The following is a 27,548-nucleotide window of genomic DNA, read 5'->3' as shown; positions in this document are numbered from 1 at the left end:
GCTAACCAATTGACTTAAGTAAAATATTAATAGCGGGATGAATGAATTTGTCTCATAATTTATTTCATTGTAATTTTAGTATATGTCATAGAAAAATATATTAATGAGTAGCCGGGCGGGGTCGGACACTAATACCGGTAAACTTTATAAACTCAGAAAAAATACACATAAACGCAGTTATATATTAAGTCTGATGTAGCGGCATAATTCTTTTTTCCCATTTACCTATTAAGTTTCAAGATCATTTTTTTTTTAAAAAGGAAAAAATAGGCTTGCTGCGTAAGTTAAAAGTGAGAAGTTAAATCACAAAATCACACTTTAGATAAATACTATTCGTTTTTAAGTTGTAGATACATTAAATATGTCACCACTTTTATAATAAGACAAATAATAGGTGGGATGGTAGATAGTATATTTTACTAGTCTACATCTTTAGACGGATATACCCGCCTATAATGAAACTAATGGAAGTTAAATATAGTCACCCCTCGTCTTGCCTCGTGTTTTACATGCATCGGACTCTGAATTCTGAAATCATTCAAGCTCATGTTTTGCAGTGGCTAATTTACACTTTGCTTCTTTTACATACCGTGGAAGAAGAATGACCTGATCAACTGAGTTTGCCCATTCTATCCAGGTTCCTTTCACTTTTACCTTTCATCTTTCTTTTTTATATTCAAATAGGTTTTTTTTTCAGCTTCTCTGAATTGTGATCGTCTCCCCACCTCCTTTCCTTTTTAATATTATTTAAATCGAGTTTCAGTAGTCACAGGTAATTAAGGATGTGTGATTTTGAACATGTTTTGTGCGACTAAAATTCAATACTCACTTTGCCCCGGTCATTTGTTTACTTTTAGTACACTGCACACAGATCAAGTAGAGAAGAGGAGGTCATTGTTTATGGACAATAATTATCCAAAAACCTTATGAATAAAGAAAGGTAAACAAATGACTGAGACGAGGAGGATAAGACCAGCCTTGATTATGGCGTACGCCATTTCACCTTGATTACGGCATTCGGCAATCAGCATCTCTTGGCCCGAGCAATCACAACAAAACTGGAAAAGAAAATGTCCAAGAAACTTACTTTAGTGTTGAGAATAAAGCTCCGACTCATATGAGTTCCACATGTAAGAATCTCACATTGGAGAATTAGAGAAGAACATGCCACTAAGGCAAGGGGCTACTCCCTTTATTGCCAATTGGTTTTAGAGTGAACCCTCTTGGGCCTGTATTGTTGTATTGTGGACTCTTTTTCCTCCGCCTGAGTGTGGCCCAGGCCCGTCGTTAAATTATGATGTATGTTGCTTTAAATCATTTTGGGATTAAGGCTCTCATGTTGTTGTTGTTGTTGCTTTAAATTTTTCATATAAAAATTTAAAAGCGTAACTGATACATGTAGGATCAGTTTACATGGCAGACGATTGAATTTTTAATATAAAAGCGTAACTGATACATGTAGGATCAGTTTAGATGGCAGACGATCGAGATTTTAATATAAAAGCGTAACTGGTTAAATAAGTAATGAGCTTTTGAGTTTTTCAGCTCAGTGAATAAATTGTTGCAAGTTCAGTTCGTCTTTATAGTCAAATTTTCTTCTTTTGCTTTGGTGACACCAGTAGAATGAATTCTCGTTACATGTATTAATTCCCGTCATTGCATTTATTTTGTGGTTCAAGTGTAATAACAGTATCTCATCTGTTAGTGATTGTTCATTTCTTTTTTGCTGTACAGTTTAATAATGAATCGCCGTGTGCGCAACAAAAATGTAACTGTTGCACAAGGTCGTGCCAATAAATTGCCTGATGACATTATTGGTAGAGTTTTGAAATGCTTGCCCCTTCACGATGCTGCAAAATTGTGTCACGTCTCAAGAAGTTGGCTCTGTGCATTCAAAGAACTTTCTGAGTTGAGGTTTGACGCAATTTTTTTTGCAGAGGTGCTAAAAAGCAAACCACCAACAGCGGAGGAGTTTTTAAACATTTTGAGTGTAATTCTGCTGTCTCATGTTGGCAACATAAGTGTTTTTAACCTTTGCATTCCGGAATTAAAATCGTCTAGCGCACCTGATATTGGCCCATGTTTTTCCTACCTCTCAAGGAACGGTGTCAAGGATATCACCATTAACAATGCGCAAAACACACCTCTTAAGTTGTCTTACCACCTTTTCTCGTGTCTGAGTCTTGAAAGGCTCGCACTTGACAACTGCATAATCAATTTGCTACCCTTCTTTAACCACTTCATAAATCTTGAGACAATTGAGTTTGAAAATGTCACTTTTATGGGGAACTCCCTCACTGATTTCATTGCTAGTTGTCCAGTTCTTGAGCACGAAATTAACGAGTCAGTAAGGGTTATGAGTATATGGATATTATCGCACCAAATCTCAAGTACTTAACAGGTGTCGAAATTTTGAGTCTGTTTATTTTAGGTCTGCTGAAAATCTCATTGGGTTTTCAATCACACTAGACGAAATGGTCTCGAATCACCAAAGTGCTACAGCATGTGAGCTCATTGCTTACCTTGCCCATCCATGTAGAATTGAAACCCTTTCATTTGGCGGGCATTTTTGTAAGGTAATAAGATAGTCGTGCCATGATATTATACAATTGTCACCAGATGATTTACGATTACTCTATATGTTAGTCCGACAATTTTTCTCGTCTCTACATTGAAGTTTTTGACTGCAGGTAGAATTGGAACAATGTTACCGACAACTTTCCGTTGCTTAAAATCTCTTCAGCTATCAAACATCGAAACTCATGAATATGGCGAGTTCCTTTGTGCTATTGGTGTGATTAAAAGTTGTCCTGTTATTGAAGAACTAAAAATCTCGGTGAGTATCAAAATTGTCGTTTTCTGTTGTGTGGCATTGTGAAATCAAAATTCACGAAACCTTAAGTTCTGTTACAAGGTTACATCTTTGATCATTTATGGTTTTAGTAACTGTTCCGCTAATGTTCGTTTACAGTTTTCAAGCAAGGACTGTGCTGAGCATATGATTGCCTTTTACCCTCAATATCAACTGTGTTGTCTTCGCAAAGTTCACTTAACTTCAGTTTTGGGAGTTATCATGGAGCTAAAGTTGATTGAATTCTTGTTGCGCTGCTCTCCAGCTCTCGAGATAATGAGCGTGAAAAGAGATGCAAGAATTACAAAGTTCTTAGAATCAAGGCTGACGCGAGAGTTGATGTACTTTCGTAGAGCATCATCAGAGGCTAAAGTAGATTATATGGATCCTTAATATTAGTTCCTTTTTTTAAAAAAATGCATCTTGCATGGCTGCATTTTTGGTTCGACATCTTTATCATAGACCTAATCCTTATTTACCTACCAGAAAACCCATTAACCTTCTATCAGCACCTGCATCAGTTTAGTTGTAGTGACGGAATATTACTTCTGTAATGCTGTTTCCATATAATTATCACTCTAAGCGGTGTTATTTATATTGTAATTTTGGCATGATTATACTGTTTTAATCTTCATGGTTGTTAAGCTCGGCCTCTGCATTACTAGAATTAGTATCGTGAGAAGTGGACGGTAGTCAATGTTTGGGCTGACGTTTCTCCGGAAGAAGGTTGTCTCTGGTAGAGCTGGTCAACAGCACGGGCCGGTCCGGCCCAGTCCGTTATTTTATGCAACTTGGCCTGGCTCGGCCTTAGCCCGCCGTTAACCCTGGCCTGGCCAGGGTCTTGAAATTCCAGCCCGGCCCAACCCTGGCCCGCCATTTTAACAAAAAATAAAATTTTAAAAATAAAATGTTAAGGCTTGCCAGTCCGGCCCGGCCCGCTCTTAGCCCGCCTCTGGCCCTGGCCCTGGCCCGGTCAAGCCTGGCCCGGCCTGGCCCGGGTTTGACCAGGAGAGCCCAGCCCGGCCCTAGCTCGGCCCGAGTACAAGTCTAGTCTCTGGTTATAACTAAGAACTTTAGAAGTATGATTATGCTTTCCTGCAATTGACTAACTTTTAGGCTGAGAAAGTTAACTCAACTTGTGATCCGACTTCAGTTCGAATCCATTGTTACCCTCTTAATAAGCTTCTTGTTGCTTGATGACGGATTACTAATGTTGATGGTATAGTGATTTTGTAATACTTTGTATTCTTGTTTCCATTTCATTATCATTGGTTGTATTAGTAGATAACTTTTATTAAATGTTTTGATTTTGTTCTTTTAGTCATAAAACACGACTTTAATGATCTACCTTGTGTAGACTATAAACATACCGCTTAAGCGTACAAGCTTAACACGGCCTTTTCGAAAAAAAAAGATACGGAGTAGTATTCTCGAGAGAGGTTTCTTCAAAGTTTTTGTGGAGGATATGATTTTTTCTTTTCTTTTCAAGTATTTCTCATCAAAACTGTTTTTGTGTAGACTATAATTTTTTTTCTTTTCTTTTCAAATTTCAAGTACTAATTTGTTTTCAAGTAGGAAAATAGGTCCCAGGTTTGAATCTCCCTTTCCTATATTGTAATGCGATTAAGTGTGCGCTTCGTGACAAAAAAAAAAAAAAAAAAAAAAAAAAGTAGGAAAATAAGACAGGAGCAGAGTCGCTACTTGAAGTAGCGGCTTTACTTTTTACTGAGTCTTAACTTGAATAATTAAACTGTATTTGTTCCGGGTATGGATTCCGAAGCAGGTTTGTTTACCACGCAAGCTTTGTCGAACAATGCCTCTTCTAGCCTTGACTGCTCTCCTCGGCCTCTCCTGCAACAATGAGCAAACTGAGGGCTTGGCTTTGTGCCAAGCGTACTCACTCCGACGCTCAAGTCAGTGAACTTACTGTGATTAAGTAGTATGTAGCTTGATGACGTGTATTGTAGAGAGATGAGAGAGATAATACCGATTTAAGTGGTTCTTAGGTTAGATTCTGGATCTCCTCCTCAATGAGGATTGAGGAGTATTTATAGACTTTCACCTTTTGTCACGTAGTGGCCAAGTGGGCCAAGTGGCATAGCAGGTGGAAAGACGATCTACCCTCGGCCGAGGACCTAGGGCGGCCGGCGAGCCTGGTTGACTCCATGCCGGGTTCTTGGATATGAGTACGCGGGTATGTGCCCCGGCCCGGTAGGTTGCCATGCCGAGACCCATCTTGGCCGGTAGAAAAGGCTGCATCGGCTGGGATGTCTAAGTCATTGGCTTGCTGTGGATATCTTTGACCTCGTTCAATATGTTGACTTGGTCACGGCACGAATATGCCCCATCAATTTGCCCCCAGCGTAGTCTATGCCATGGTATGGGCTCCGATGTATGCTGAGTGTATATTCTGTGCAAGTGAAAATTTTCTGCCCCGGCTTTTTCTCCCTCGGCTTACTTCTGTATAGGCCGTACCGTATCCCCCCTCCACATGGATGTGTAATGGACATCAAAATGTGGAAGAGAAGGTGCAAATTGGCGCGGACCCAAGGTTGAGAGTGCGGTGTATTTTTTTTGATTGCCCCGGCGTCTTTGCCTAGCTTGGTTAGTCGTGTTGCCGGAGAATAGATACTTTAGGAGTTTTGCTTTGAGGAAGGTGAATAGGCAAAGGGATATGAAGGGTGTGTTGAAAAGACGCTGTTATCGTTGCTTTGATTGACATTCAACTGTTGCGTTGATTGACATTCCGTGTACGCATGCCTGACATGTGTCTCTTCGTTGATTGGCTGACGCTTCATGGGCTGCGTTTTGATTGGTCCTCCTTTATGGGCTTTTGCCTATAAATACCAGATTTCTGAAGTGAAATTGGTTAACAATTTCATTCATTCTAAAAATTTTCTTCTTTCCAAAATTCCAAGTCTTTCCCTCTCTTCCGATCTTCAGAATTTTTACGTCGGCGTAGCACTTTCTTCAAGGTAAAACGAAAAACCTTTTCAACTTTTTGTTTTGTTTAAGTAATTGTTTTGAACCATGTCTTCTACTGATGCCGGTCCCAAGATGCCGTGCGCCGGGGGGTTCCCCGTCGCGTTTTGATGAGGAGGAGGCGGTAGCCGCAATTCCGTTAAGGTCGAGGGGCCCTAGGTCTCCTTCCCCTGAAGTTGACCACAGAGTTCTGGAGCAGTGGGAAGATGATGTTGATGATGAGGAAAGGAATCCTTCCGGTGCGGAGAGGGCGACAGTCCTGCATCATTACGATGTCTGTACCATCGGCCCCAATCGTGCTTGGACCGATGGGCTCGCCCGCTGCTCTGCTCAATTTTTCAAGAGCACTTCTTTTTTGGCAAGGGGTACAACATTGTCATCCCCGGAGAGGGCCAGCCGTCTGTTGCCCTCCCCCGGGTCACATCGGCGTATATATGAGACACTTGGAGTATGGTCTCCGGTTTCCTCTCAATATGTACGTCTCTTCCATAATTCGGGCGATGAACGTTGCGGCGGTGCGGCTTCACCCTTTGGCCGTTAGGACTATAGTCGGCTTTGTGTGGCCGTGTCGTCGCCGGGGTGATCCCAACGGTAAACTTATTCCGCCGAATTCATTTTCTTCGAATGAATGTTCAAGGTGGCCGGGGATGGTATAGCGTCCAGACTGAGCCGGGCTACCTCACCGTGCCTAAGCTCACCTCTTGCAAGGGCTGGAAGGAACGGTGGGTGTATGTCGAGGTCCCAGATGATTATCCGTTGCCTCGGTCTTTTGAGCACCGCGTTAACTTGCGGTGCGAGAGCAAAGGGGAGCGTGAGAAGATGATCCCCAAGGGCAAGAATAAGATGGACGCCGCGAATGTCTATCTTAATGAGGACGAGAAGCAGGCACTGAAGCTTTTCGAGGTCGATGATGATGGGGCGCCGAAGGTTTGGTTGCCCCCGACGCAAGTCATCTTGATGGACGAGCCGCTTTGCTATGTCGGCCTCATACCGGCCCTAGCACAGGGTGAGTGGGGTCGGTGTGAGGCCCATTTCTGCTTTAATGTTTTTCGTTGTTTGTTTCTTGATATGTCCCTTTGTCTAAGTTTTACTTTGTTTCTTTTACTGAGCACTTTGGTCCCGAACTGCATCGAGCAACTCCTCGAGAAGATGGGGCTGGACAAAGACGGAAACGTTAAGGAGAAGAATCCGAAGGTCGATGTGCATGACCGCCGTCCGTCGCCTACTGACCTCTTGAAGGGCTTGGACGAGACGGCGGCCCAGGCCAAGGTAGCTGCTGCCTTGCCTCGCCGGGTCCGAAAAGCCAAGTCTAAGGCGGCGACGGTGTCAACCTCAGTTCCGCCTCCATCAGAGGTGGAGGTCGTTGACATTGTCGATGGAGAGGATTCCGATCTTTGAGGATCTCCGCTCGGGCTTAAGAGGAAAAGATCTACCCATGCCACCGATGCTTCGCTTCCGTCGCTCATGTTAATGCCGCGCCGAGGAAACGGGTCAACCGCCAAGAAGAGCAAGCCCTCCGGACATGATCTAACTTGCGGCTCAGATTTAGCCGGCTCATTAGATATACCTGATGACCGGCTCTCTGGTATGTCCATGAACGTTGACGTGGACTCTTTGGTTGAATTTTTTGTAGATCAACCGGCGCAGTCTGTCCCAATTACTGAGCGGCGAGTTGAGAAGAGGCCCATGCAGACGGCGGGAAAAAATGCCGACTCGGTACTCGCGTCGATATCCAACGACCGGCTCATAGCGGAGGGTACAAAGCTGAGCAAGAAGGTTGGGATTTGGTCCGAACGGTCGGCTCGTATTAGGGAGCAAGAAAAGGCTTTGGCCGAGACGGGACCGTTGATAGAGCGGTGAGGCTCGATGTTGTTGCCGCAAAGGGGTGGCGGGAAGGCTAAGAATGACCTCCTTGCCGCACAAGCGCGGGTCGAGGAAATTGAGAAGCTGCTTTGTCGGCCGAGAAGGCCAAGGTAGAGGCCGCGATTCTGCCGCCGCTGTCAAGGAGGAACGGGACAGGTACAAGGGCGGCTACGACGTAGTTGTCGCCCAAAGGGAGGAGTCGAAAAGGGCGTATCGGCTCCAAGCGGAGTCGCATAGGGAGACTAGTGCTATCCTTGCCCAAAGGGTATGGATTCCGAAGTTGACCACAGAGTTCTGGAGCAGCGGGCGAGCCCATCGGTCCAAGCACGATTGGGGCCGATGGTACAGACATCGTAATGATGCGGATCGTCGCCCTCTCCGCACCGGAAGGATTCCTTTCCTCATCATCAACATCATCTTCCCACTTGCTCCAGAACTCGTGGTCAACTTCGGGGAAGGAGACCTAGGGCCCCTCGACCTTAACGGAATTGCGGCTACCGCCTCCTCCTCATCAAAACGCGACGGGAACCCCCGGCGCACGGGTCTTGGACCGCATCGAGTAGAAGACATGGTTCAAAACAATTACTTAAACAAAACAAAAAGTTGAAAAGGTTTTTCGTTTTACCTTGAAGAAAGTGCTACGCCGACGTAAAAATTCGAAGATCGGAAGAGAGGAAAGACTTGGAATTTTGGAAAGAAGAAAATTTTTAGAATGAATGAAATTGTTAACCAATTTCACTTCGTAATCTGGTATTTATAGGCAAAAGCCCATAAAGGAGGACCAATCAAAACGCAGCCCCCATGAAGCGTCGGCCAATCAACGAAGAGACACATGTCGTGCATGCGTACACGGAATGTCAATCAACGCAACAGTTGAATGTCAATCAAAGCAACGAGAACCAAGCGTCTTCAACACACCCCTTCATATCCCTTTGCCTATTCACCTTCCTCAAAAAACTCCTAAAGTATCTATTCTCCGCCGGCAACACGACTAACCAAGCTAGGCGACGCACGTGGGGCAATCAAAAATACACCGACTCTCAACCTTGGGTCCGCCGGCCACCAGACCTTCTCTTCCACATTTTGATGTCCATTACACATCCATGTGGAGGGGGATACTGATACGGCCTATCTGATAAGCCGAGGAGAAAAAGCCGCGTAAAATTTTCACTTGCATTAATATACACTCAAGATACATCGGAGCCCATACCATGGCATAGACTACGCTGGGGCAAATTGATGGGGCATATTCTCGTGCCGCGACCAAGTCAACATATTGAACGAGGTCAAAGATATCCACAAAGAAGCCAATGACTTAGACATCCCAAACCGATGCAGCCTTTCGGCTGCCAAGATGGTCTCGGATGGCAACCTACCACCGGGCACATACCCGCGTACTCATATCCAAGAACCCTCGGCATGGAGTCAACCAGGCTCGCCGGCCTGCCCTAGGTCCCTCGGCCGAGGGTAGATCAGTCTTTCCACCTGCTATGCCACTTGGCCCACTTGGCCACTACGTGACAAAAGGTGAAAGTCTATAAATACTCCTCAATCCTCATTGAGGAGGAGATCCAGAATCTAACCTAAGAACCACTTAAATCGGTATTATCTCTCTCATCTCTCTACAATACACGTCATCAAGCTACATACTACTTAATCACAGTAAGTTCACTGACTTGAGCGTCGGAGTGAGTACGCTTGGCACAAAGCCAAGCCCTCAGTTTGCTCATTGTTGCAGGAGAGGCCGAGGAGAGCAGTCAAGGCTAGAAGAGGCATTGTTCGACAAAGCTTGCGTGGTAAACAAACCTGCTTCGGAATCCATACCCGGAACAATTTTCACTTGCACAGAATATACACTCAGCATACATCGGAGCCCATACCATGGCATAGACTACGCTGGGGGCAAATTGATGGGGCATATTCTGTGCCGCTGACCAAGTCAACATATTGAACGAGGTCAAAGATATCCACAGCAAGCCAATGACTTAGACATCCCAGCCGATGCAGCCTTTCGGCCTGCCAGCATGGGTCTCGGCATGGCAACCTACCAGCCGGGGCACATACCCGCGTACTCATATCCAAGAACCCTCGGCATGGAGTCAACCAGGCTCGCCGGCCTGCCCTAGGTCCCTCGGCCGAGGGTAGATCAGTCTTTCCACCTGCTATGCCACTTGGCCCACTTGGCCACTACGTGACAAAAGGTGAAAGTCTATAAATACTCCTCAATCCTCATTGAGGAGGAGATCCAGAATCTAACCTAAGAACCACTTAAATCGGTATTATCTCTCTCATCTCTCTACAATACACGTCATCAAGCTACATACTACTTAATCACAGTAAGTTCACTGACTTGAGCGTCGGAGTGAGTACGCTTGGCACAAAGCCAAGCCCTCAGTTTGCTCATTGTTGCAGGAGAGGCCGAGGAGAGCAGTCAAGGCTAGAAGAGGCATTGTTCGACAAAGCTTGCGTGGTAAACAAACCTGCTTCGGAATCCATACCCGGAACAATTGGCGCCGTCTGTGTTTCTATCGGCAGGACTGCTTCGGACCCGTAGACTAGGTGAAAAGGACTGTACCCCGTTGCTTCTTTCTCCGTGGTCCGGAGGGACCATAGTACGCCGGGTAGCTCATCGGCCCATCTTCCCTTGAGGTCTTCAACTGTCTTCTTCAAGCCGCTGAGGATCGTTTTATTGGTCGCCTCCGCCCGTCCGTTGCTCGGGGTGGCGGACGGAGGAGTATGCAAATTTGATGCCGAGTTCTTCCAACCAGCTCATTATTGTGTCACTCCAAAATTCTCGGCCATGGTCGAACACCATGACTTGGGGTAACCCAAAGCGAGTTATGACATTTTCCCGATCACCTTTCTTACGGCCGCCGCAGCTTTCAGGTCGCCACGGCCTCGACCCATTTGGTGAAGTAGTCGACGGCGACGATTAGGAACTTTCTTCCTCCGGATGCCGTTGAAATGGCCCTAGTAGATCCATTTCCCATCGTGCAAAGGGAAGGGGATTAAGCACCGGTTGCAGGTCTCGGGAAGGTGCGTGTATCACCGGAGCGTGCATCTGACAGCTGTTGCATTTTCTGGTTTTGTTTCTGGAATCTTCAAGCATGGTGGGCCAGAAGTAGCCGGCTCGGAGAGCTTTGTGGGCTAGTGTTCTTGCCCCCATGTGATGACCACGATGCCTTCGTGTATTTCGTCACTATTAGCTCTGCATCGGCAGGACCGACACATTTCAGGAGTGGCCTTGTCACGGACCTCCTGTATAACTCTCCTTCAAACACCAAGTACCTTGCTGCGATCCTCCTTATCTTTTGCGAGAGGTTGCGGTCCCCTGGTAATTCGTTTGACAGTTTATACCTCTTTATCGGAGTCATCCATGTCGTCTCGGCTTCCACGTCGCACACCATGCCGATGGTTTCGTCAATGCTTTTAGCGTTCCTGATGTCCACCAAAGACGGTTCGGTGATATTCTTTATGGTTGAACCGCCGCTTTGAGAGAGCGTCGGCCGGTTGTTCTCGGACACAGGGATGTGTCGCATTTTGAATGACTTCAATTTTGAGGTCTCAGCTTTTACCTTTTCCAGGTATCTTACCATCCCATCGTCCCGAGCTTCGTACTCTCCTTCGTATTGGTTAGTCACCAAGAGAGAATCTGTTTTCAAAATGATGTGCTCTGCCCGGCGGCTCTCGGCTAACTCAACTCCGGTTATCACTGCCTCATATTCGGATTCGTTATTTGAGGTTGAGAAGGTAAACTTCAAAGCGTACTCGAACTCGTCCCCGTTTGGGCCGATGATAAGGATGCGCTCTGAGCCGTTCGGCGTGGAGGATCCATCGGTATATACCTCCCACATGCCGGGACACGATTCTTCCCGATACGTGCACTCGGCCAAGAAGTTCGCGCGCTGCCCCTTTATCGAAGGCCTCGGTTTGTATTGAATGCCGAAGCCGGATAGCTCCACCGCCCATTTGATAAGTCTGCCTGACTGTTCGAATTTTTCCAATGCTTTTTCCAACGGCTGGTCGGTTAAGACCGTCATGGGATGTGCGTCGAAGTAGGGTTTCAACTTCCTTGCGGCAACAACCACGGCAAAGGCGCTTTTTCAATCGGCGGGTAGTTTCTCTCGGCGGGCAACAAAGTGTATGGTGATAAAGTAGATTGGGTGTCTTTCGCTTGTTTTCTTCTCGACGATTACGGCACCGACCGTGGCCGAGGTTACTTTGCTAGATACGAGATATAGTGTTTCCCCGGCGTCGGTGCCGGACGGGGTGGGAGAGTTTGCGATGAGCTTTCGATTGTTTGAAGGCGTGCTCTGTTCCTCCCCCCAGCAGAAGTCTTTATTCCCCTTCAACACTTTGAAGAAAGGGGTGCTCTTGTCGGCTGACCGAGAGATAAAACGGGCAAGGGCCGCCATTCTTCCGGTCAGTATCATAACCTCCTTGCGGTTCCTCGGCTCCGGCAGTTCGAGAATTGCTTGGACTTTCTCTGGATTGGCATCAATTCCCCGGCGCTAACAAGCACGCCGAGGAATTTGCTTGGCCGACACCGTTGCATTTTGTCGGGTTAAGCTTCATCTTGTATTTCCTTAGTGAACAAAATGTCTCGTGTAAATCGGCTAAGTGCTCGCCGTCGGACTTGCTCTTGACAATAGCATCGTCGACGTAGGCCTCAATGTTTCGCCCTTTTTGATTTTGGAATATTTTGTCCACCAGTCTTGTGTAAGTCGCGCCGGCATTTTTCAAACCAAACGGCATCATTTTGTACATGTAGGTGCCGTGTATGGTGATGAATGCGCATTTAGGCATGTCTTCCTCTGCCATGAATACCTGATGGTATCCTGAAAAGGCGTCGAAAGGTGCTCGATTGTGTAGCCTTGCCGTTGCGTCTATTAGGCTATCTATCCGAGGCAAGGGGTAGCAATCTTTCGGGCATGCTTTATTAAGTTGCGTAAAGTCAACACACATCCTCCACCCCCCTGATGACTTTTTAACCATTACAACATTAGCTAGCCATTCAGGGTATGTACAAGGGATGATAAAGCCTGCATCTAACAACTTGTCAACCTCGGCCTTGATGGCATCTTCCTTCTCGGCCGAGGAGTTTCTCACCCTCTCGCTTCACGGGCGAGCTGGGAGTACGTTCGGCTGTGAACGATGACTTCTCGGTGACACTGGCATCTCGGCGGTGAGTACGCAAAGACGTCTTTGTTCTTTCTCGGCAGGTCAGGAGATCGCCCTGAATTTTGGTTCCAGGCCGACACCGACAGTCACGGTGCGTCCTGGATCAATCTCTATCTGTTCGGTCTCAGCCCCTTCGACCATGGCGACGTGGTTGGTGCTCATCGGTTCGTCCTCCTGTCTTAAAGATGGGTTCTTCCCCTTTTCCTCTTTCTTTGCCACTTTGAAGGATTGCAAGTTGCATCCTCTGGCCGATATTTGGACGTTGACCGCCTCGTCTTTTTCGTTCTTTGAGACGAGTTTATGAACCTCCCCGCGGTCCGAGACATACATCGTTGTCGTGGCCCGGATGGACATTACAAAGATCGACCTCACTCAGGGTGACACGACCGATGAGAACGTTGTATGCGGATGAGCCGTCGATGACCACGAACTCGGACATCACATTCTTGGCCGCGTCGGACCGGCCGAACATCACCGGTAACTTGATAGACCCCGGGGGACCAAGCCCGCCCGGAGAAGTCGTACAATGGGTTGGTGCATGGGCTAAGGTCCGCAATTTTCAGGCCGAGCCCCGAAAGCACTCCCCGAACATGATGTTCGTGTAAGCACCCGTGTCAATCAGGCATCTCATGACCAGGTGGTTGGCTATGTCTAAGTGGACTACGAGTGGGTCGCTATGCGGGGCGATGATTCCTTCGTAGTCCTTCTTCCCAATAGTTATGTTCGGGATGTTGGAAGGGCGGGCCGCTGTAGTGGGCACGAAGTTGACGCCCGATGATCGCTTCGCTCAGTGCCGCTTGTGCCCGTGAGCGGATCCGCCGTTCTCGTTTCCCCCGATGACAACATGAATTGTTCCTATTCGTTGAAAGACGGATTTTTTATCCGAGCCACCGGTGTTAGTCTTTTGGCCTCCGAACATATTTGCCGAGGCTCCTTTTCGATCGGCTCTTCAATGGCATTCTTCAAATGCCTAGCCGTTGGTTAAGTGACCGGTGTGGCCGTGGTACTCACAAAGATACGAGGCTCGTGTCACCGTCCCCCCTAGGTTTGGGGGGCCTTTCCCACTTCTGCCCCTCGTTTCTGCTCAGGGAGAAGACCTCGGCGGCCGATACGACCAGGGGGGTGTGATCTTTGTACTTCTTATGGTAGTACGGACCTGAACTCCCCGGCGTCCGGCGGGTTTTGCTTCTCAAGGGCGGGCTGTCGGTCCGCGACCTATTATTGTCACGGCGCCCTTCATCCGGCTTGTCCTCCCGGTGGCTCTTTCTTTTCGAGTTCCGGCCTCGCCGTGGCCTACCCATATTTTGTGATAGTCTTCGACCTTAATGGCCTGGTCGGCCAATTTCCCGGCGGACTCAAGGCTCAAAGCCACCGCACTTGATGAGCTCGTTTTTCAAGTCCCCTGGGGAGGCCTTTCATCGCGCGAAGGTCGCTAGTTCGCTGTTCGGCTCCCTAATCTGCCGAACCCCGGCATCGAACCTCTTCACATAACTTCGGAGTGACTCGCCTCCCTCCCCGCTGATGGTCGGGAGATCCGACGTCTCGACGCTCTCCTTTTATTGGTAGAGTCTTCGGGCCAAAACGCGTCTCTTAGGTCGGAATAGGAGTATACCGACCCATCGGGTAGCCCCTTGTACCCGCCTTTGCGCCATTCCAACCAAGGTCGTTGGGAAAACTCGGCACTGCACTGACCTCGTCGGGTTGCTCCCACACCGACATGTGAGACTCGAAAGCCTCGGCATGATCGGTTGGGTCGCCCTCTCCTTTGTATGATATGGACGGTAGTTTTAGCTTTGGCGGCACTGGTCTCTAGGGACGTAGGCACCGAGGGGTTTGTCGACCACGTGTCTCACCGACACGCGGCGATCGGCTCCTCGCATCCCTAGTCCGGCCCCTCTCCCCGTGGTGGGAAGGGCTTCTTCTCCGACTCTGGTGAGTCGGACTCCTTCTTCGACTCTGGTGAGTCGGACTCCTTCTTCGACTCTGGTGAGTCGGACTCCTTTCGCTCGTCTGGGGCATGCCTCGTGGGTGTCGCGGCGACATCGTCCTTCCGCGAGTGCGGGAAGGGCTTAGTTCTACCACTGACACTCTGGGCTCCCCCGGCGTCTTGGTAAGCTCAGCCTCTCTTAGTGCTTCGTTCAGGTTTCTCGGAGTCACCTTTTGGGCCCTAGCTTCTGGACCGGTCCCGCCGCTCTTGTCGGTGTGACATAAGGTGAGCGGGCCCGACAATCGGTCCAGGAGTCGCTTTAGCTTTCTTTGCATCAACCACACGCCCCATGACGGTGACACAGTCGGCGGGCAGCGGCGTATCTCGCATTATTGGCATTCCGAACTCCGGTTGAATTATCCGGTGGTGGAGGGCCGCACAACTCTGAGTGTGGACGGTATCTTCCTCGGTGGAGGGGCTCTTCTTCTGCCACGAACACCTCTTGTTCTTTTGACATCTTCTTAGCTTTTTGGGTGGGTTTCTTTTTTTTTTTTTTTTGTTTGGGAATGACTAGCTTTTAGTATCCGTTTTTCCCCACAGACGGCGCCAATTGTTCCGGGTATGGATTCCGAAGCAGGTTTGTTTACCACGCTAGCTTTGTCGAATAATGCCTCTTCTAGCCTTGATTGCTCTCCTCGGCCTCTCCTGCAACAATGAGCAACCGAGGGCTTGGCTTTGTGCCAGCGTACTCACTCCGACGCTCAAGTCGGTGAACTTACCGTGATTAAGTAGTATGTAGCTTGATGACGTGTATTGTAGAGAGATGAGAGAGATAATACCGATTTAAGTGGTTCTTAGGTTAGATTGGATCTCCTCCTCAACGAGGATTGAGGAGTATTTATAGACTTTCACCTTTTGTCACGTAGTGGCCAAGTGGGCCAAGTGGCATAAAGGTGGAAAGATCGATCTACCCTCGGCCGAGGGACCTAGGGACGCCCACGAGCCTGGTTGACTCCATGCCGAGGGTTCTTGGATATGAGTACGCGGGTATGTGCCCATTTGCTAGGTTGCCATGCCGAGACCCATACGTCTTGGCAGCCGAAAGGTCGATCGGCCGGGATGTCTAAGTCATTGGCTTGCTGTGGATATCTTTGACCTCGTTCAATATGTTGACTTGGTCAGCGGCACAGAATATGCCCCATCAGTATTATACGTCAGGTGTAAAGCCGCTACTTGGAACAACGATTTTACCCCGTTAAAATTTTTCACTTATCTATGTTTAATTTTGTGCACAAACCACAATCACTTTTTTTGTAGCGATTTTCTTCTCAAATTCTACATTGACCCATTATCTACCCCCATTTGCAATTCTTTTTACCTATGAACCTTAGTTAGAACACAAATTCTCGTTTAAAACGGCATTATCCGTCTTAAACGTAAAACGATTTAAGTAGTTAAAATAAAACAAAAGCAGAATATATGGAGAAAAATAATAAATTTGTGTTATATTTACAGGTGGAATGATACTTAACCGTTTTATTGTTAAGACGGATGAATATATACGCAGGGGCGGACCCGGGGGGCACGTGCACCCCAACGCAAAAAAAAAAAAAAAAAAAAAAAAAAAAAAAAAAAAAAAAGACGTTTCCTGTTTCCATTCATATCTCAAATTTCTCAATCGTCAAAAATTAGAGCGACGTTTCCTCCTTAAAATCGTCCGTCAAACTCACCGGCCTCACCTGCTCACTAGTCACCACCACGACACCACCACCCTTGTCGCGACGTCCACCGCCCTAAGCCATTACCGCAGCTTTTTCAAACTTTTTTAGCGGTTGCTTTTGGGTTTGTTACCGGAGATAAGATCGCCGTCGTCGAATCGTCCGGCCGTTTTCACCGCAGGTATGACCTCACCGGCTCACTTTTATACCCTAAATTAATAACCCCCAATTTAATTTCTCAACTCTCAAACCCTAAATTAATAAACTCCTAATTCGATTTTGGATAATCCGGCCGTGTTAGCTGATGTGCTTAATTAATGATGGAGAATGATTTAATAGTTTCAAATTTTCCTATATTGGAGGCCTGGAGGAATTCGTTTAGTAGGATGTTTGCCAAGTTCAATATTTGAGGCAGTGTTAGCTACCCAGTACCCAACTTGAAACTTCTTGATTGTTGTTCATGTTGTCTACTTGTTGCCTGATTCCTTGTTCTTTATTTTTTTAATTTTTGATGCTAATTACTACTGCTCAGTACTCACTGCCTGCCTGTAACTTCATTTGTTTGAGTACATTGACATCTTCAAGAGATGCAAATGCTTTTTGAACAACTGTAATCCATCCATTACTAGTAATTTGAAGTTCACATAAGTTATGGTAAAATTATGTTAAATCATGTTCATGAATGAGCATAATCCTATTTTTATGGTAAAATTATTACTCAGTATAAACGGTCATATTTACCATAAAAATAATCACATAAGACCGTCTAAATGCGTCAAACGGAGTAGTTCATCTGAAATGAGAATTAGCGTTTCCGTGGCGGTCATATACTTTTATTTCATGGAATATGGATGATTGTTGCCGATGATAGAAGTTATGTCAGATTCAAGTTTGTTAGGGTCCAAATACACTATTTTGGGTCGAGTCGAGTGTTCAAGGATCATATGTAATGTTCACGGTGAAATCTATGTAATGAAATTTCATATTTTATTTTTTTTCATTTGTCTCTCTTTTTCCTATTGTGCCCCCCGTTTCTATGATTCCTAGGTCCGCCACTGTATATACGTCTTGACTTATATGCCGTAGAATAGCAACCCTTTGTATAAAAAGATGCTACACAAATTCTCATTTGTACTGTTGTGATTGATTGATCATCATCAACATTACTGTAAAGAAACATGAATGAAGAACAAAGATCAGTTCTTCTCAAATCATCTCCAAATTTCCCTCCACCCAAAGGTATCTTATTTACATCTCTTTAATCTAATCATTTGAATTACACCCATCTTTATAATATGCTGCTGCTGTTTTTGGAAAATGTTAGGAGTTAGATTATCATATGGAACAGCAGGGTTCAGAGAAGATGCAACAATTCTGAAATCAACTGTTTATAGAATTGGGATTTTGGCTGCTTTGAGATCAATTAAGACACAATCTGTAATTGGGTTGATGATTACTGCTTCGCATAATAGGGTTTCTGATAATGGTGTTAAAATTGCTGATCCTAATGGTGGAATGTTGTCTCAGTTTTGGGAACCCTTTGCTGATTCTATTGCTAATGCTTCTGATCCACATCAACTTGTTTTGGTATTCTGCTTTGCTTTTCATTTTGGTGTTAGTAATTTTGAATATATGTCAATGCAATAATTATTGTGTAAGACTGTCTTAGAGTCTGAGACGATCTTTTTATATATAAAAACACTCATTTATTGACGGTATTAAATGAATTTACCGTCTTATTCTATAATTTGGGATTTCAATGTCTTTTGATTCTATGTTTGTTTGGGTAATTGGAATGATACGGGTTCAAAGTTGTAGAAGATTTTGTAGTTTTGCCTATGATTGGAATGGGTCTACTGGCAAAGATTGCAGCTTTTCGAGATGCGAATCACATTAGGTTGAGCTTGAGTTGAGGTCATCCCTAGTCAGCTAAGGATAGATTCTTGCTGTGATTAGAATGAGGGTGCTTCCAAAGTTATGGCTTTTCAAGATGTGAATCATTAGGTTGAGCTTTAGTTGAGGTCATCCCTAGTTAGCTAAGGATAGATTTTTGCCTGTGTTGACTATAAGGGTGCTTCCAAGATTACGGCTTTTTTTGAGAGTTGAGGTCATCCCTAGTCAGCTAAGGACAAATTTTTGCCTATGATTACGATGAGGGTGCTTCCAAGATTACGGCTTTTTGAGATGCGAATCATTATGTTGAGCTTCAGTTGAGGTCATCCCTAGTCAGCTGAGAATAGATTTATGTTATGTTTTTTATGGGTTTTGTTGCTTAGAAGTTGGAACTTTGAAGTGATAAGTAATTATAGAAGGTTATGATTTGGCTGTGTGATCAATATGTTTGTCTTTAACGTATGCTCGACCGATGATGTTGAATGTTGGAAAGAAATGGCTTCCTAGTTGTGAAAGATCTAATCTTTTACGTAATATTTTTATCAAGGGTGTTTCCAAGAGTACGCCATCTTGGATTTGGGGTCCTTGATTCCAGCTTTCGTATAGAGAACTTGTCTTGGCCAGCTCTCAAGGCCTCATTAGTGCACTTGCGGTGGGCCTAATGCCTACATGCTGCATGGGATTTCGGCATAGGGCTTGTTGGGAATTGCTATGTCTTTAGATATTATTTTCTTTTGGGTTGTATAGATCTTATGTTTGCGACTTTGCGCCTCTCTTTCTTTTTTGCACTTATGCTGAAATGGTGAAGAGGCAATAGTTCATGCCATCTCCCAAGGCAGCTGCTTCATTTTGTTTGTTTTGAACCACTACTGCCTTTAAGCTTGTATTGTCAATGCCTCCTTGATTAATGAATGTGATAATCTATATTTTGAGGAGATGGAACGAGTTTTAAAGTTCTAGTTGATTCCGTAGTTTGTGTTTGATTATTTTTTATTTTTATGTTTTTTTCTACAACAGCTTATAGATGATTTTGTAAGAAAGGAGGAAATTTCTTTTAATGGTAACCGGGCAGCGGAGGTATTGCTTGGAAGAGACACTCGGCCCAGTGGAGAATCTCTTCTAGATGCCGCAAAAGAAGTATGGTTTCCTACTTTATGTGTATTTGAGTGTATCTAGTCCAAAGTTTTTATGATTGTCTATATAATCCTTTCGAAGGGTATTAGTTCGATAATTGGGGCTGTTAGCCACGATATGGGAATCGTAACCACCCCTCAATTGCATTGGATGGTTCGTGCTAGGAACATGGGTTTGAAATCAACTGAGCATGATTACTTTCAGCAACTCTTGCAATCCTACAGGTTACGCCAGACACTTATCATTTTTCCATTTGTTGACCAAGGTTTTTCTTTGCTAGGAAGACAAGAAACCCTTCTACAATAACCTTAATTGACAATGTAACAAAATGGTTTAGGTGCTTACTGGATTTGATACCAGATGGAAATAAAACAAATAAAACAGACAGACTAAATGACAAGGTGTTAGTGGATGGGGCCAATGGCGTTGGAGGTGATAAACTCGAAATATTTAGTGAGATATGTGATGGTCTGTTAGTAGAAGTGAGAAACTCCAGCAAAGGTGAAGGCATTCTGAATGAATTAGTTGGTGCTGATTTTGTGCAAAAAGAAAAGGTTTTACCCGTTGGATTTGGCCCTAATGACGCTGGAAAGAGGTTTGTAATCTGTTTGTTCATCTTAATATTTTATCTATACGTTGCTTGATTTTGTGTTGAGTAAGGCTGCGTACATATGACATTCTCAACTCTATGGTGACTGTTAAGTGGCATGCAACTTTATATTTCGTTATTTCTCTGTTTCCTTTCTTTCTTTCATTATACAGGAGGTGATTACTATGCTTTCAATACCATAAAAAAGATGTCGTCTTCGGATAAATTAGGATATTTCTAAACTTTGAGTGCTCTTTTCGGCACTGGTTTGATTTATGACCATAGTTCCATAGTCAGAAGTTCAAGTTTGTCTATTTGATTAGTTACAAATAGTATTAATTTATTCTCAAGATTTTCAACGTTATTTTTTGTCTTTCTTGAGTCATTGCTCGTCCGTTGATAGATAACTTCAATGGTTTACTCTCTTACTCGGAAACAAAACAAATCGCATTGTTGTTGCTTTGTAGCTTGTTACATCATCATCATGATTGATCTTTGTTTGGAAGGGGTGGGGATGATTTGCTTGTTAATGACTTTACTTATAATTATTACTTAGTAGTACAAAAGCTTTGTCATTTCACCATTGGCCTCCCACACAGGAGCCTGTTTCGGCGGTGTAGTATAATTGGATGTTGATGTAGGAGATTTCAGACACTAAACCCAGAATTCCAAAACTGACTGGATTTTTAAGAAAATATTTTTAATTTGAAATAAAGCCCAATGGCGGTCATTTGATGCAATTCGCAATGAAATTTTCAGCTTTAATTTATCTGAAAATAGCCACTTTGTATTGTTAACACAAGGGTAATGATGCGAACATACGACCCCCCTACCCCTCCTTTTGCGGAAGTCCTTGAGACATTTGGGTAAAATGTTGTTTGAACTTGAAAATGCTCTCTTTCACCTTACAGTTTTAGTTTCCTGTTGTATATTTATATATGAGTACAAGTTAAATGATTTGTATCATTATGAGAAGAATCGTTGTTTGTGGAAGCAATGCTAAGTGCTAAGAATTGGTCTAGCATTCCAGGTGTGCAAGTTTCGATGGAGATGCAGATAGGCTTGTATACTTTCTTGTGCAACCAGGTAGCAGTAGGATTGAGCTTGTTGATGGGGACAAGATACTATCATTGTTTGCTCTATTTATCAAAGATCAACTAAGTGTTATAAAGGATGAAGGAAAAGCACACAATTCTTACCAAGCACGACTTGGCATAGTACAAACTGCCTATGCAAATGGGGCGTCTACATCCTTTTTGAAGAACTTGGGCCTCGATGTTGCACTCACTCCCACTGGTGTAAAATTTTTGCATGAAAAGGCTTTGGAATACGATATTGGCATCTACTTTGAAGCAAATGGCCATGGCACCATATTGTTTTCAGAAACTGTCTTAACTTGGTTGGAAGATAAAAATAGGGAATACTCATCCATCTCCAAAGGTGATCATGTTTGACTTGTCTTATATCATCACATCTCCTTTACTACAAACCCAATCTTCATCGTCACATCTCCTTGTATATTTTAGTTGCCTTTCTACTGCAAACAAAGACCCTGTTAGCTAGTATCCGTTTTCATAATGTTAGTAACTAATTATCATTTTCTATAATCCTTTTTATTTAGTGAACCATTTTATATCATAGTGGTCATTTTACGACGTTCAGTGACCCTTTTACTTGAGATGTGAAATTGGTGCCACGCTAACTTATTATAAGATTCTCTTACAATCGACTTTAGTGTTCTTGTTTTAGATTCCGAAGAGCAAAAGGCTGTGTCAAGACTGTTAGCTGTCAGTAAATTGATCAATCAAGCAGTTGGGGATGCCTTGAGTGGACTGCTATTAGTGGAAGCTGTTTTACGACACACAGGATGGTCAATTCAAAAGTGGAATGAACTCTATACTGATCTCCCAAGCAGACAGCTTAAGGTTTGTTCTTTGTATTAATTTTCCACTCAGTTTTCTCATTGACTGAGGAGACCTAATAATACTCTCAAGAGTCAAGACATTGACAAAAAAACTCAAGACGCTGGATCTGTTACCGAATTCGCTATGAATACGTCCTTATCAATTTGCGATTCGCTCTTGTAGAATGTGTGTTATATGTATTTTCAGTAAGCAACATGATAGAATTCGCTTTTAACAATTCGTGATTCGTAGGGCACCGAGCGAATTCGGTAACCTTGCCTGGATGCCATGGCTTTATCAATACTTTTACTTTAGACTCGTTTCAGCATGGGTGAATTTCTCTTATTTTCAGTCCATTGTCACCTGTTCTATGTTTGAATGTCTATTCTGTAATATTGATACTTTATTTCCAGTTCATGTCGTTTTGTTGCTGTTTTCTTTAAATTTCTCGTAGTACTTGAAACCTTCTACCTTACACACCTGAATGCTACACTTTCCAAGCTCATATAGTCATATGTCATGATATCTTTTAGAAAGTACGTAATTGTTTCTTCTGCCTGTCAAATATTCATACATCTTTGCATTTGATGTACCTTACCATATTCATGCAGTGTAGTGATAGTGTTTTTGTGTGAGTTTCAGGTCAAAGTTGTTGATAGAACATCTGTTGTCACGGCAAATGCTGAAACTGTAGCTGTTCAACCCGCTGGCATTCAAGATGCTATCGATGCTCAAACTGGTAATCTCACAATCTCCCACTCTTATTTGTTTCGGAGTACATTTTATATTATTTGTGGCCAATCATTATCAACGTCGACTTCATCTCTTGCAATAATATAAACAAGAGTAAAGAGCTCCTTGGGTTATGAGCTTATAATTGCCAGTATATAATTATTTTATTTTCCGGGATTAATTTTTACTCCGTACTCCCTTCATCCCACTTATTTTTTCCGCATTGACTTTATTGGTCGAACAATATCGGCTTTGGCCGATGTTCTCTCACAATATATGATAGTTGCAACTTCTTAACAGTAATAATAAGAATACATTTTTTTAAAAGTAAAAATGACAACTACTTTGTAACTACGTATGATTGAAAGAAAAAAAAAATTATGATTATAGATGAGTAGATGAAATGGAGACAAAAGTTGGGATGGAGGCCATGGAGATATTGATATGGTAACGAGCTTGAATTACCCTTGACACAGACGTGCCCTGATATTTTATCCTCTGCATGCAGTTAAATATCGTCATGGACGATGTTTTATCAGACCATCAGGAACTGAGGATGTTATTCGGGTCTATGCCGAAGCTGCAACCCAAGAAGAGGCTGACTCTCTTGCTAATTCAGTAGCAAAAATTGTGGATCAATTCCTTGGATCCGGCAGCTGTCATTGATTCATCCGAATAGATCACAACTTGTTAAATTATGCAGAAATTCACGGTTAACAAATCCTTTTCTTATTAAATTTATCATTGGATAGATATTCTTTAGAAATTGAGAATTTGGAAGTGTGTCATTTTACAGGCTTTTTCTTTCAGGCTTTTCTGCTAGTTTTTATGTACTTGACTGGTTCTTGTGTAATTTTTTATTGAGTGAGATGACTGTAGACACCAAAATATGGTATATTAAACTGCAACAATATCAATTGCTTGCGTCAAAACCTAGCACTTTCCATGCTTTTTTAAGTCTTAACTACAGAATAATTGTCTCCGTCACATCATATTACGGAATCAGACTCCGTTTACATTCGACAGAATATTATTCATCTCCTATAAAGAGGAAAGAATGGCACTACTGAGTACATGTAATTTGCTCTCTCGTCAACAACGATCGAGAAGAAATGGCAGCCAACCAGCGCGTTGAATCAATGGACTACAGAGTTGAACTACTGTCGCCAGCTGCATCTCCGCATACCTTTGTTGAGACTGAAACTGACCCGCCATGGCAACTCAGCCTCGACATGTTCAAGCTTCCTGCTGATCGAGATTTAGGCAAATCCAACGTGTTGGGATTAAGTAAGATTTCTGCTTTCATGCAAACCATACTTTTTTCATTGTGCAAGGGAAGCCATATGGCAGTTTTTTATGCTAATGAGTTTCCGACTTCATAGTTCATACCATACAAATTTTATCAATAGCGCTCTTAAAAATCGCTAAAGAATCTGATCGTACCTTAACTTTCAACCCTTGTTCAGGAAAAAGATGGAAGATTGAAGCGTACTATAAGAGACAAGAGGAGATTATCCAAGGATTAAATGAATTGCAGCCATCAGATGAGCCTGGCTCTTCCTCAGCAAGTTCTATTCAGGTGTGGTTCTAAACAACTACTTAACCGAGAAAGTCTCACACGATTGTTTTTGCGAGACTGTCACATTTATCTACTAATCATCGTTTAATATGGTTTGATTAACGTGTAAATTAGTTTGTCTCGCATTTCAATGTGTGAGACCATCTCTTGCGGGACTAACTTAGGCTACACACAAATTAAACTTTCGTGTTGGAACTGGTTACCGACAAAGGCTGCAGTAGAACTATCACCATTTTCTGATAACTTTTTTCCTGGGCAGGATGAAGCAATGAGACTTGCAAAAGGGGAAAGAACTGCAATCACAGTATCAAACGTAGCAAATGTCCTTCTTCTGGCAGCAAAGATCTATGCTTCTGTAGAGACTCGATCAATGGCAGTAATAGCATCAACCTTGGATTCCCTCTTGGATGTCTTATCAGGATTCATCTTGTGGTTTACTGCTCATGCAATGAAGAAACCAAATCCAGAAAAATACCCAGTCGGGAAAACTCGAATGCAACCAGTGGTAAGAACAATGCGAAACCATGTAACTTTAAAAGTAACAATGATCTCTTACAAATTCCTTGCAATTTACAGGGAATAGTCGTGTTTGCGTCAGTAATGGCAGCCTTTGGTCTGCAAGTACTGTTCGAATCTGTCAGACAACTAATTACCAAGGTAAGATATTTGACCTAGTTGTACACTTAAGTCTACATTAGTGGCAGTTACTATAAAAAAAATGCGTTCACTGATCATGGTGCAGGCTCAGCCAGAGAGAAGTCCAGAGAAGGAAAAATGGATGATCGCAATCATGGTCTCAGTCACAGTAGTCAAGTTTATCTTAATGGTTTACTGCCGAAGGTTCAAGAATGATATCGTTAGAGCATACGCTCAAGATCATTTATTTGATGTTATTACCAACTCAATTAGTGTCGCTGCAGCTGTCTTAGCCATCCACTTCTTTTGGTGGATCGATCCCACTGGAGCCATAATAGTAAGTCCCTATATCATTTCAATAAGTCATAAATTAGGTGTGCCCGATACTTGCAGCCGAGTAGGGGTATCGTAGACAAGCCCATTACATTTTCCTCAGATGTACCAATACTATCGAACTGAATACGTTTACAGATAGCTCTCTACACAACAACTACATGGGCAAGAACTGTGATCGAAAATATAGGATCCTTGATAGGCAGAGGAGCCCCTCCAGAGTACTTGACAAAGTTAATATATCTTGCGTGGAACCATGCTGAGGAAATAAAACAGATTGAAAGTGTTAGAGCATACCGCTTTGGACGTCATTACTTTGTGGAGGTTGACATAGTATTGCCAGGAGACATGCCGCTTAGTCAAGCCCATAACATAGGTGACGCCCTCCAAGATAAACTTGAGCAGCTACCTGAAGTGGAACGAGCTTTTGTCCACGTTGATCACGAGGTTACTCACAAACCAGAGCATCAGCAGAAGACAAACAAGTTAATATCTAGTACTTCATGAATATCTGATTGAATCATGTAATCGCCGACAAAAGAATGTTAATGTGAATCTAGAACTTGCTATACTTTCTAAAAACAGTTTAATTTTATACAGGTCATTGTAAGTATGAAAATAAGAATACAAGTGTTTCATGCAAGTTAAGGTACCTGCTGCCAAATTCAGAACTCTAATGATGCCAAAGCTAACTTTTGAATTAGCTTACGACCTCGATTTCAAATTCAAGAACTAGATTGTATTAGCAATCAGGGCTCGCTTGGAATGGAAGTAATTATTAAGGGAGTAGTAGAGGCTAAAATAAGAAGAAATGGAAGGAGATTGGTGATTTGTGGTGGTTGTGGAGGGTGGAAAGAGGTGGTGAGGGAGGAATTATTACCTCCATATGGAGGTAATGCATTACTTGAGGGGGAGGTGAGTAATTATTACCCCCTTAATGGATGGACTATTACACTATCTTCCTCCATTTCTATCTCCAACCTTCATCACTTTCCTCCATTTTCTAGTTCATTTAAGCTCTATTACCCCTTAATAGTTACTCCCATTCCAAGCGAACCCTCAGTAATTTATGTTCGTCAGAGACATTTGACGATTCTTGAGAGTGAAAACCAGTAAAATAACGATCCTACAGAACCTTAAGCATGATTCTAAACATTCAGAAACGAGAAAAGTTGAGTCTGAAGTTTGCTCACTATGCAATGCGCAAGGGGCAATCAGACGGAGACGTAAACTACTACAACTGAAATTGGGGGACCAAGTTTCAATGAGTTTCACAAGTCTATAAGGCATGATAAACCAAGCTTACCTGCAGAATACAGTAGGTACTAAACCTTGTTTGGCTAAATGTACATTTGCATATAAGCTCAATAATTGACACTCAGACGGGGATGGACGAAAATATCATAATAAGGAACCAAACTTACTGAACCTGACCTGGACTGAAGTGTAATAATGAACTGAACGGTCTAAACTTATTCTGGCCCGACTTGAACTGAATATAACGGATCTGAACTGAAATAATGTCAAATAGAACCGGGCCAAAATAGCGTAGCTCATTTGCAACACATTTGTATCAGCATATCAGCAAAACTTATTACTGAAGGAAAAGTAGATCTATATACTTAACATATTCATATATGTTTTATTTTAATTTGTCATAAAATTAACAAATGATCTTATGCATGCAAACTAATGAACAATATAAAGGAGAAATCATTGTCTTACATTGGATTTTCGGTTTATAGGGCACAAAAGAGATCACCTTTCCCTCTTGTTCTTGTGCTTTCCTTTTGGATGAACAAAGACCCAAGTGTAGGATCTCTCCCAATGTTTTATACCCAAAGCACACTCTAAATTAAAATTAATATTATAGATACTAGTACAATATTAATCTTGTATGAAAATTGACCCAAAATAATTTTGGTATTTGTCTCTAAAAACCGGTTTAGAGAGAAGAGAAGAGGAAAGTATTTTTATCTTTCTAAAATTCTTATTTTTAGATGAATTAGAATGAATAAAATCATACACTAACTAAATGTATGTATAAGGTAAGAGCATCCACATCCAAGAGGATGATATTATCCTCTTATTTTTTCTCTTTCCTTCTCTAATTTTGACACCTCAATTTCACTCATATTCCACTATCTTCATCCTCTTCATTTTAATCTTCTTAAAAAAACTCCACATCAAAGAGGATCCTCTTAACTCTACTCTCCCAATTTTTTT

At 43.3% G+C, this 27,548-nt stretch overlaps 3 protein-coding genes across 3 annotated transcripts; all 3 read left to right on the top strand.

Annotated features, from left to right (window-relative positions):
• The first annotated feature begins 494 nt into the window (after window positions 1-494).
• LOC141653848 (F-box/FBD/LRR-repeat protein At1g13570-like) lies at window positions 495-4,089 on the top strand. Its single transcript, XM_074461717.1, has 6 exons — window positions 495-637; window positions 872-1,385; window positions 1,463-2,576; window positions 2,678-2,836; window positions 2,972-3,580; window positions 3,903-4,089. Exons 3-5 carry the CDS (start codon window positions 2,475-2,477, stop codon window positions 3,242-3,244), a joined length of 534 nt encoding a protein of 177 aa, XP_074317818.1. The 5' UTR covers window positions 495-637; window positions 872-1,385; window positions 1,463-2,474; the 3' UTR covers window positions 3,245-3,580; window positions 3,903-4,089.
• Window positions 4,090-16,394: 12,305 nt separating this feature from the next.
• LOC141653846 (phosphoacetylglucosamine mutase) lies at window positions 16,395-23,706 on the top strand. Its single transcript, XM_074461715.1, has 10 exons — window positions 16,395-16,703; window positions 17,697-17,761; window positions 17,847-18,109; window positions 19,433-19,552; window positions 19,631-19,773; window positions 19,887-20,144; window positions 21,169-21,578; window positions 21,888-22,063; window positions 22,685-22,781; window positions 23,283-23,706. Exons 2-10 carry the CDS (start codon window positions 17,701-17,703, stop codon window positions 23,438-23,440), a joined length of 1,686 nt encoding a protein of 561 aa, XP_074317816.1. The 5' UTR covers window positions 16,395-16,703; window positions 17,697-17,700; the 3' UTR covers window positions 23,441-23,706.
• An 11-nt stretch (window positions 23,707-23,717) lies between these two features.
• LOC141653847 (metal tolerance protein 9-like) lies at window positions 23,718-25,999 on the top strand. The gene is made up of 6 exons (XM_074461716.1): window positions 23,718-24,061; window positions 24,241-24,353; window positions 24,613-24,858; window positions 24,930-25,010; window positions 25,096-25,326; window positions 25,461-25,999. Exons 1-6 carry the CDS (start codon window positions 23,887-23,889, stop codon window positions 25,827-25,829), a joined length of 1,215 nt encoding a protein of 404 aa, XP_074317817.1. The 5' UTR covers window positions 23,718-23,886; the 3' UTR covers window positions 25,830-25,999.
• The last annotated feature ends 1,549 nt before the right edge of the window (window positions 26,000-27,548 follow it).

This window comes from Silene latifolia, chromosome 4 (assembly GCF_048544455.1).
Source record: "Silene latifolia isolate original U9 population chromosome 4, ASM4854445v1, whole genome shotgun sequence".
Lineage (NCBI taxonomy): Eukaryota > Viridiplantae > Streptophyta > Magnoliopsida > Caryophyllales > Caryophyllaceae > Silene > Silene latifolia.
This window is presented reverse-complemented; position numbering and strand designations above follow the sequence as displayed.